This window comes from Mesoplodon bidens, assembly GCF_964165515.1.
Source record: "Mesoplodon bidens genome assembly, chromosome: 10".
Taxonomy (NCBI): domain Eukaryota; kingdom Metazoa; phylum Chordata; class Mammalia; order Artiodactyla; family Ziphiidae; genus Mesoplodon; species Mesoplodon bidens.
The window spans coordinates 38,062,540-38,073,166 of NC_138172.1; the positions used below are offsets into that span (position 1 = coordinate 38,062,540).

Here is a 10,627-nt window from a genome sequence, read left to right on the forward strand (position 1 = left end):
AGGAAGGGCTCGGGCGGACCCCGTCGCCCAGCTCCTGAGTTCCTGGAGCCGGTGTGTTCCAGCTCGGAAGCAGTTGCGGCCAGTGGGGGATAAGAACGCCACGCCCACTACGCCCGCAGGTCCACTGGCGGGAAAGTGCGTGGTTGGGAGTAGGGTTGCTACCCGGGGGCCTGGACCGGACGGTCTTCCTGAATGTCGAGGCAGGGATAAGGCTCCAGCCTGTGGTGACTGCTGCGAGATGGCGTTTGGGTACCCGGACGGGCGGTGTGTAGCCAGCCCGAACGGAGGCATGTCACCAGCCGGCTCTGAATTCGAGAGTTGGGACGCGATGCCCAGGGGTCTGGCCTAACGTAGGCTGTGTGCTGGTAGAGCGGCACATGGGCGGGTCCCAGTGTTGGGGGCGGGCACTAATTTGGGGGGTGAGACCCAGTGTCCAGGACCTGGGGTTCAGGTGGCAACTGGACCCCAGGGCCGCTGTTGACCCTCTAGCTCCCATTTTCGAGCAGGGAGCTCGAAACTGGAAGTAGTAGACCAGGGTTTGAATCCTGACTCATCGTGAGGCTTTGTCCATGTGCCCCTCTGTGGGCCTCAGTCGCTCCAATAAAATTCATGGCAGTGTTTCGCAAAGTATGGCCTGCCAATGCCACCCCCTCGCCCCCTAATCTATTGTTAACTAGGTCACTGTTGACTAAACTACTATGAAGCATGCAGTTTCCCGGGCTCCAGCCCAGACCCGGGGATCTGTATTTGTAACAAGCTACTCCGGTGATCCCCATAAGCTCCTTTGAAAACCTGAGGATTAGAAGGCTCCTCTCCAGAGATGATCGAGCTCTGGATTGGAGGGGTGTATGTAGGCTTGCTTGGGTCCAGGTGTCCAATAATACCACTCCTGTAATAAAAATACCATCCCGCCCCCCAACTTCTCTTAAGATGTCTCATTTCTAGCCTGGGATGGGTATCGTTTAACAAGAGCCCTCACACCAGAGCCCATCTGAGCAGGAAGCTGAGACCCAGGGAAGAGAAGCATCTTGCTCTAGGTCACTAAGCTAGTGGAGGGTCGAGCCGGAGTTCAATGCAGACTCAAGGACTCCTAGTCTAGTGATCTCCCCAAATTTGTGTCCACCTGCGTTTGCGGAGAGCGACTCTGTCCTGGCGGAGATGGAGCCCAGGCTAGCCGGAGACCAGAGTTGTAGCCCTTAAGAAAGCCTGGCCACCCACCGTCCCCCTCCCGACTCTGGCACAGCCCACGGGCAGTGAGGAGTGGTCTCCAAGAACTGCGACCTGGCTCCCCCTCTTGCTGGGGGCAGAGCCAGATCCGAGCGGCAGGCCAGCGGGCCAATGCAGGGCAGGCTCTGGGCCTGACAGCCAATCCGGGGCCGGGGGCACGGAGCTGGCAGGGAGGAGAGGAGCTGGAGCGTCGCGGAGCCGCGAGGCTGCTCGCCTCAGCCCCACCCCCGAGGTGGGTCCCGGCCGGCTAGTCCCTGTCCAGGCTGGCAGAGCGGGCGCTCTCGGCTGTGGGCGGTGTGACGTCGCGGGCCCAGCCCAGGGAGGTACTCCCAGGGCGCCCAGGGAGGGCGGACCTTGGGTCGGACCCGCCGCCCCCAATCCCGGGGCCTGGGGGTCCCCCTCACCTTGCCCCGACCTCCTGCCAGTCGCCACCACCCCTAGCCTCTCCCGCTGAGTTCGGCGCCCCAGAGAGGATTAAGTAAGTGCTGAGGTCGCCGCTTCTGTGCAAGAATGGAGGAATCACAGAGTCGCGAAGGTGGGGTTGGGGATTGGGGCAGGGAGGACTGATGAACCTGGTGGAGAATGGTATGCGGGTTCTTGGAGGTGGTGGTGCCCACCCCTTTCTCTCTGGCTTCCTTCTCTTGCCCTTTGGACCATGAGGCATTCCTGAACAGTGATGAGCAGGGCCCTTTCTCTCCTTTGGAGGGAAGAATAAACAGAGCCCCAGAGCAAGTGTTAAGGGTCTGGCCCAAGGTCACATCTGGGGTCAGTGGCAGAGCCAAGAAAGAACCTGGGACTCCTGACGTGCCCAGCCTAGCTAGAGGAGGAGGACAGAGAGGGACGACGAGCTTCTCCCATCCCATGCTTCTGTGCCAGCCTTGCTCCTTCCTAAGAGGCCATCACTGGTGTGTGCACACCTCACACACACCCATACACCTGCACAGGGAGGCATCCCACATACACCCGTGAGCTAGCGCAGAGGTGTGTATGCAGCCATGAGCTGTGCATCCCTCCTATCCCTAGGCCTTCCTTTCTGCAGTTTGGCTAGGACCTCTTTCCACCCTGCCTTACCCAGGGCCTTTTGGACTGGGAAGGCCAAAGTCACAGCCTAGACTGGGCACATCGCCCACCCTCTGCTCCCAAGGGAGGAGGGAAGGGGAAGAGAAGGCATCTCAGAGTGGGAGCTTCATCCCTGCCTCTGAAGATACACTCCCCTTGATTTTCTCCTAGTCCCTGGCAGCCCCTATAGGGAGTCCAATGACCCAAGAGCCTACAGAGAAAGCCCCCCAGAGGGCCTGACTTTAGCCTCTCTCTCCTTCCTGTCTTCTGGTCTTGCCACACATGTCCCTGCCCTTACTCCAAGCACAAGCTGGACCACACAGCAGGCTGGGCCAAGGGCTTCTGGGGCTCCCCTTTCCCAACTGGAGTGGCCAGAGAGAGAAGATCTAACATTTATTGGGTGCTTGCTGTGGATGAGTGTTGTACTGAGCTAAGTCATTTCTAGGAACTTGTTCATTCTGATATTTCAGAGACCCTATGACCCTTTCTGTGAGGGAGGTGTTCTTAATACCCCTACCTTAGACTCAGGAAAACTGAGACATGGAGAGGTGGAGTGACTTGCCTAGGGTCACCCTGTTAAGTGGCTGAACCGGAATTCAAAGAAAAGCCTTTCTGACTTTCGTGCAAGTGTTTTCCTCCAGGAAAGGAAAAAGCTGCAGTATTTTTTTCTCCAAGCAGTAGGTGAGGGATGTGGGGGGCAGGAAGTAAGAAGGTGAGCAGCGTGGGGAGTAGGGGCTGGGGGTGGGAAATGAACTTTTTCTTTCAAACCTCCCCACTACTTTTCACATCTTCCAAGTATGATCACTATGATCATCTTACCCACAAAGAGGGGGCAGGGCTTCATTTTCATATTCCTGAATCCACGTGGGATCCATAGATATATAAAGCACATGTCCTGATGTTCCCTGAACTTGCCCTTGCCCTCAAACCCTTATTTCCCCTGTGCCTTCAGAACTTAGGGGGACTTCATCTCCTCACAGAGTCCCATCCTCAGCCTCACGTTTTTTTTTTTTTTTTCCTTTCCAGCACCCAGGGAGGCAGGGAGCTCTCTTTATCCAAGGACGTGGCCCCCTGTATGGGTAGTGGGGGCCACAGGCTGGGACACCCCTGATGTCAGAAGTGAGTGAGCAGGTTGACTGACCACAAGCAGTCCCTCAGCATCAGCATGGACTCCAGGATCCCATCTGCTAGGAGCTGGATCAGCAGCCACCCACCCACCTCTGAACCTGACCTGGAGCCTGCCACAGATGGGTCAGCTTCCAAGACAACCACACTCAGCCCTGAAGCCACCAGCTTTAATGACACCAGAATCCCTGACGTGGCTGGTGGCACAGCCGGCGTGGGCACAATGCTTCTGTCCTTTGGGATCATCACAGTGATTGGCCTGGCTGTGGCCATGGTGAGAGCTGGGGCAGGCTGGGGCTGGCCCAGATGGCCCTCACTTGGCAGAGGGCGATCATTGTTTAGATTTTAGAGGATCTACTCAGAACACAATTGTCTGCTACTGATAGTACAATCCCTTCCTTCCCCAGAGATTTGTTTATTGGGGTCCAGAGACCAGAGAGGCTGTCTCCAATTGGAAGAACCAGAAAAGGTTCTGAGGAATACATGGCATTTTGAGCTGGGCCATGAAGGCCATGTAGGAGTTGGGGAGGAGGGTGTTGCAGGTGGAGGGTTCTGATGGGCAAAAGTTTGGAGGCAGACAGGAGGTATCTGTGAGCAGCAAGCAGGACAGCGAGGCAAGTGAGTGTGGGGATGCAATAGGAGTAGAGGCCAGAGGGCAATCGGGATAGATCGTGGGCTGTAGAGTCTGAATGGGATGCTTTGGGCATGGCAGGCTGCTGGCAATGTTCATTCATTCATTCATTCATTCACTTGGCAATTATTTACTGGGCACCTGACCTGGACCAAGCCTTTGGGACCCCAGGGACTGGGGGAAAATAAGTCCTGCCCTGCAGTTCTTACAGGGAGTGAGAGATAGATAAAACCAAGGGTGCTAAGGGAAGCCCGTAGGGGCTGGATTAGAGAATTGGGTGGGAGTTGGGGGGACTTCCTAGGCTGGGTGGTCAGGGACAACTAAGGAGGCAACATTAGAGCTAAGACCTCACAGTGGAGGCCTGGCCCCAGCGTCATGGGAAGGGCAGAGTTGGGCAGACATCAGGGCAGAGGTGAGCTGGGGTGAGGACTGCAGGTGTCCCCTGAAAGTGGATATGATGCTTCCAGATCTGCCTCTGAAGATATGGACTCTCCCCTGGGAATTCCCTGACGGTCCAATGGTTAGGACTCAGCGCTTTAACTGCCGTGGCCCCAGGTTCAATCCCTGGTCAGGGAACTAGGATCTCACAAGTTGTGCAGCGTGGACAAAAAAAAAAAGATATGGACTCTCCTCTTAAGATGATACATGGACCCTCAGAATGTCACCGAGGGCCCATTGGAGATCGTGAGGACTGAGAACCGGAAGGGTGGGAGGTGTACACCTGAGGTCCCCCAGCAGGCCCGGCAATGGTGGCATTCTGCCTGCTGCCCCTCACAGGCTCTGACGGCTGGCCTTAGACTCAGGAGCATGTTGCTGTGACAAATAGGGCTGGATGATCCATTCATGGCTGGAGCTGCTGGTAAAACAGGGTCACCATATGGGCCCCACAGGCTCCGGATTGCTGCCAGGGAACAACTGCTGGCCAGTGGGCAGAGCCAGGATGCAACACACAGAGTGAGGCCGGGGCCTGAGCAGTCTCCTGGGGCAGGGGTGAGGCAGAATACCAGTGTTTGGCACCCATGTGGTGGTTAAGCAGGCTGAGACACCCTAACCTCAGGGGCAGAGCAGGGCCTAGAATATGCCTTTGTCACTCTTGGCCAAAGATTTTGTCCTGGGAACTTGGGAAGACTTCCTTACTCTTCATTCTGGAGGAATATTCGGAGGGCCGCGGTGGGTGGCCTTATCATCAAAAATGGAGAGGTAAGGAAGTTATGGGGCAAAGGCAGTGGAGGGCAGGAAACAGCTCCTGGGCAGGGGACAGGTCCGGAGATGTTCCTTAAGTACTACTTCCTCTCCCCTCATGCCAACCCTGAGCCAGGCCGTGCTGGGTGCAAGGAAGAACAAATCAGTGCCAGGCCGTGTGCCTCACGTAGGAAGAACAGTGGGGGAGGGCTTCCTGGAAGAGGTGGGGCTGCAGCTGGACAGTGAAGGGTAAGGAAGATTTGGAAAGGAAGGTATTTTGGGGGAGGGTGTTAGTAGTTGGGGCAGAGGGAGCAGCAAGGGCAAGGGGTGGAGATTGGTTCTAGCCTCTCTTAAAGATCCTTCTGTATCACAGGGCAGGCAGGAGGGCTGAGAGGCGAGGGAGTACAGGGTGCTGGGGCTGGAGCTGCTGCTTCAGGGCAGGCAGGGGCTATGCCAGAGACCTGGAGCTCCTGTTGCATCCCACCCACAAGAGAGCAAGGGGCATGCCAACATGTGACTTCCTGGAGGGGATGGGGCAGCAAGGGGCACTGCAGTTTCTTTCCGCCTTTGGGGTCCCCCAGGAATGAGCAGCAGGAGGAGCTCTGGGTCAGGCTAGAAACAAACCAGATTCAAGCTGTGAATGGGCCACAAAGAGTGTAGGAGCCACAGGGGGTTTGGGACAGACTCTAGGGACATGGTTTTCCCCCAGGCAGAAGCAGTCATGCTCCTGGTAGTCAAAAAACACCAGTTGAGGGATGAGCGAGATGGTGGCAGAGGTCCCTGGAGCTCCAGGTCCTGCAGAGGTCCCCAAGTCTCACCCCCTTCCTCCCTCCCCTTAGTGCTTTGTACCAGGATTTCCTGCTCTATCCAGGAGCTCTTGGGTCTCAGATGTTTTCTCATTATGATGGGGGTTAGGACCCAGGGGTCTTCCTAGGTTCCTCCAGCATCAGGGTTCAGGAGTTTGGTCTAGGCTGATGTCCAGGGGCTCAGACCCTCCTCCTCAGCCCCTGAGGGCCATCAGCCTCCCATGGAAACGCCAGGAAGCCAGCCCAGAGCCTTGCCTAGAGCCACTGCCCTGCAGAATCTGGCCACTGCCTATCCTCTGTTCTTTTTACCCATACATGGGGAGAAAATTTGGTCCTGAGGACAGCTGAGAGGAGGGGGCATGCTGAAGTCCCCCACCACCACCACTTCAGCCCTGAGGAGTCCGAGGCAGGCACTGAGTGGCTGGAGCCACAGTCAGTTTTGGCAGGGGTCGGCCCACATGTCCCTAGGCCAGGCTTACCTGTGTGGTCTTCACAGGCTGGCCTTCTCCCCGTCTCTGAGTTCGGGCACTGCCAGCATCTAATAAACATCAAATGGAAGCACAAATTTAGGATGTATGTGTCCCTGGGATGGGGTCGCTGAGGACATGGGGGCCTATAGTTCTCCCGTTCATCAGCCTCAGCATGTCCCCTGTCCTGAGGGACTGCTGGGTTAATTAGGGCCTCCTTTCCTGGCCATTTGATGCTGCCCCTTCTCTTGCAGGTTTTGTACATCAGGAAGAAGAAGAGGTAACTCCCCATCTGCCACCCAAGCCTCCAGCCTGTGGGCAATGCTGGGCTGGACTCCAGGGGACGTGGGTGGGAAAGGAGAGTCCCTCAACCATGAGGATCCCTCTCCCTAGTGAGGGAGTCAGGGCCTCTTCTGCCCACTCGGGGTTGAGGGTAACCATTTTCCCCTGGGGAGGGCTGAGCCACCCTTGCCCTGCTGCCCTGAGCTAATGGCCACTGACTCCTCTTTCCCCACCCCGGCCCCTCAGAGGCTGGGGATCGCACAAGGCCCTGGCTTAGGCAGTCCCTGTGGCTCTCATGGATGATAGCTCTGTGGCCCATGGCCTCATCTGGTCCCAGGAGTGGGTAACTGTCCCTCCCAGGCCACCCATCCAAAGGGTAGAGCTAGTACTGTATGTGCAAAAATGTCTTTCATTGAATCCCAGGGGAAATTTTAGGACCCTAAACATGGTGGTGTCAGCTGGTCAGCAGGCAGCAGCACCTGGAGGGCTGGTGGGAGCGGAAGGGCCTGCCCGGCCTGCAGCAGTCTCTGCCCCCACCCCCCAGGCTGGAGAAGCTGCGCCACCAGCTCATGCCTATGTACAACTTCGACCCCACGGAGGAGCAAGATGAACTGGAGCGGGAGCTGCTGGAGCACGGGCGGGACACTGCCTCCGTGCAGGCTGCCACTGCTGTGCAGGCCACGCAGGCCAAGGTGGGCACTGACCAGGCTCCTCCACCCAGCCTGCAGCCTGTTTGTGGCTCTTCCACCCCCACCCTCCCTCCTTTCCCGTGTAGCTTTCTAGCACCTGCCATGTGGTCAGGTGGCAGCTATCGGGTATATGGATTTTGTCAGGTTTGTTTAGAAACTAGTAGAATTGCTCCTTGGCCACCCACAGACTCACTGTACAAGGCCAGGCCAGGGCAGCCCTGGGATCCAGCCTAGCCCTGTCCCAATAGCCTGGTCACCTTGGAAGCTCCATTGGCCTCTCTGAGCCTCAGTTTTCTCATCTGCAAGTGAAAATCCTGATTCTTGCCTCAGGTATGCCCCGTCAAACTAGGAGGAAAGCAGGAGAAGACTCATGGGAGGGATCGTTGGGGGGCTGAGACCCTGGGTTCTTCTGCTTCCTGAGATCCCAGTCCTGAGTGGGTTGTGACTGGCGTCAAATTCTGGGGTAGTGGCACTTCTGAGTAGATTGGTGGGTTCCTAGTAGCTGTCAGACCCCAGGCAGGTGCAGACCCTAGCAGGCTTCACCTCCCATGTCCAGAGTGTTGGGTACCTGTGTGGTTATCCTGCCAGAGTCACTGGGCTGCCTGGCCACTTGCCACCAGTCCCTGAAATCCCCAGGGACCAGAGCACCATGAGGAGGCCTGGTCTCCCCCTGACCCATGATGCCCCTTTGCATCCCTCCTTGCCTTGACTGCACAGATTGCTAGGGAACCTGGCTCCACAGCGACAGAATTAAGAGACTGGGCTCAGGAAGAGTCCAGGCTGGGAGTCTCCTGGTTTTGCTACCAGTTCTTTGTCACCTGGATCAGAACTCATTTCCCCTTGGGATATTCAGGAAATTGGGCTGAGAACCTTGGTCCACCCAGCTCTTGGGACTACTGACTATTTGACGGCTGTTTCCTGTGCATCTCCCTAGTGCCAGCCCCTGTGCCGGGGCTTTGGGGCTTGGGGGTACAGAGGTGAACACGCTCTGCTGGGAGAGGTTGGTACATGTATAATTAATGCAGGCCCTGGGACCTAGGTTAAGTGCTGCAACTGGCTGAGGTGGCAGGGCAAGCTGGGGATGGCTGGGGGGAGGAGCCACCTGAGCCAGGTTGTATTTCTTGGCTGAGCTTGTGGGAGGGCATTCCAGGCAGAAGACATAGCTGGTGCCAAGCGCACGTGGGCACCAGAGCAGGGAGGGGACTGGGCCAGAGAGTGCATGGCCTTGGTCAAGGTCCCTGATGCCCCTTACTGTCTCTCTGCAGACCACTCTTCCCTCTCAGGGCCCAATGCAGAGGCCCAGCCGGCTGGTGTTCACTGATGTAGCCAATGCCATCCACGCGTGAGGAGCCCAGGGACAGGCCTGGACCTCTGATGAAGACACCTGCCACAGTGCCCTCAGCTGCCCACTCCGAGATCATTAGGACCTCCTCTCAGGACCTACCCTGCCAAGGCCTCAGCTATTTTGAGGACCCAGCTTCTGACCCTCCAGGCTCTAAAAGAGGCCCCTGGCCAGGTTGGGCATATGGCCACTGATATCCCCTGACCTGAGGGCCCTGAAATGCAGAGCATCCCTCATAAGGCTTCCTTATGCTGGCTGGCTTCCTTGTCCCCTTCCCAGACCCCTCACATCAGGGTCTGCTCCTCTAATGTGGAGGAAATGGGGCGAGATGTGGGATGGGAGGGGGAAGGGAAGGAGAGTAGGGGGGTTCCCATCCATCAGGGAGAGACATATCTTTGGAACCTGGAGTCTCCTCTGGGGTGGGGAGAGGCAGCCACCCAGGTCTCAGGCACATGGTATGGTGGTACCCTGGGAGAGGCTCAGGGATAGAGCTGAAACTGCCCAGTGAGCAAGGTTGCCAGGAGGAGGGCTGCTCATACCCAAGGTCAGTCCATATTACAGGGATCCATGAGGTCTTCCCGCCACCCCTCCGTGGTGGTCGGCTATTGGCTGGGCCCAAGCTAGGATGAGAGCTGAGCGGGAAGGGAGGTGGGGGAGCAGGTGTGGAGGGATGCAGTGCCCAGACCTCCTGGAAGGCGTCCTACATGCGCATGAAGGTGCCCACCTGCAGACATGTGCCTGTCCCAGCACGGGGCAGGATGGAGCCCCTGCATTGGCTCCACCCTCCAAGCCAACCCCCACCCCATGGTGTGTAGAGGAACATTAAGTAGGCCACCTTCTCCACCTTCAGTGTTCAGGGACTGAAGGGAGAGGGAAGCAAAGGCAAGGGTCCACTGCCCACCACATCCCTTCACTGGGATCTAAAAAGCCAGGTAACCTGCTTCTGGAACATTTCCCTGTCTTGATGTTTACTGGGGACCTGGGGTTGGGGGAGAGACTATTGGTCAGAGGGCAGTGGTCGCCAGCTGCAGGCTAGCAGGGGAAGTTCTGAGTGCCTGAAACAGGGTGGGGATAGCCCCTTGGAAAACGGACCTAAGAGACCTAGTCTGGGTTTTGATCACACAACCCACCTACCCATTGTCCACCTACCCCATGCTCTGCAGGAATTCTGCCAGGCTGGGGCATCTGGGCAAGGCACTGGGTCAAGCCAGACCCCAAGAGCTGGGCACTTCTCCGCTGGGCACTCACGTGCACCTGAGCAGGCACAGACGCACACCCCTGTGCCCAGCCTCGCCGCCATCACTGTCCTCTGCTGGTTGGTGGGGACGTGAGGGTGGCAAATGCGAGGTGTCAGGCTGTGAGGGCCTAGGAGGACTTCATGGGGAAGGTTCTGGATTTATTTCCTCCTCTAGATGCTATAAATACGTTAGCATTTGAGCCAACTGGAGGGCTATGGGTAATTTAGGATGCACAGAAGCTGTAATTTAACTCATAGCATCTCCATGTGAGAGCATTAAAGATGTAATTAAGACATTTACACAAAGAGAGTGTGAGCCTGTGACACTAGGGATGTGAAACCCAAGGAGGGGTGGGATGGGTGAGGGGCTGCGGGGTGGATGGTCGCTTGGATCCCAGCTATGAGGCGGAAGCCCAGCTGGCTTTCCTTGATCTATCCAATGAGTTGCCTCTGGTCCTGAGTTCAAGGCTGCTCTGGGGCCTCGTGCCTCACCTGTGGAATGGGGTCACAATGCCTGCCATCCCCTTTGTTGGAGAGGCCAAGTGGACAGGACCTATGGGACAGGAGGAGGGAGGGGGCT

At 57.2% G+C, this 10,627-nt stretch overlaps 1 protein-coding gene across 2 annotated transcripts; it reads left to right on the forward strand.

Annotated features, from left to right (window-relative positions):
* Positions 1 to 1,474: 1,474 nt before the first annotated feature.
* On the forward strand, positions 1,475 to 10,318 carry LOC308623870 (uncharacterized protein C3orf18). Of its 2 annotated transcripts, none has more exons than XM_081246644.1 (5): positions 1,475 to 1,762; positions 3,313 to 3,685; positions 6,752 to 6,777; positions 7,324 to 7,471; positions 8,734 to 10,318. In XM_081246644.1, the coding sequence occupies exons 2-5, from the start codon at positions 3,452 to 3,454 to the stop codon at positions 8,812 to 8,814; spliced, it is 489 nt and encodes a 162-aa protein (XP_081102770.1). In that variant the 5' UTR covers positions 1,475 to 1,762; positions 3,313 to 3,451; the 3' UTR covers positions 8,815 to 10,318. The 2 variants fall into 2 exon arrangements, with proteins under 2 accessions (XP_081102770.1, XP_081102771.1); XM_081246645.1 differs by having other exon boundaries at positions 1,475 to 1,705.
* The last annotated feature ends 309 nt before the right edge of the window (positions 10,319 to 10,627 follow it).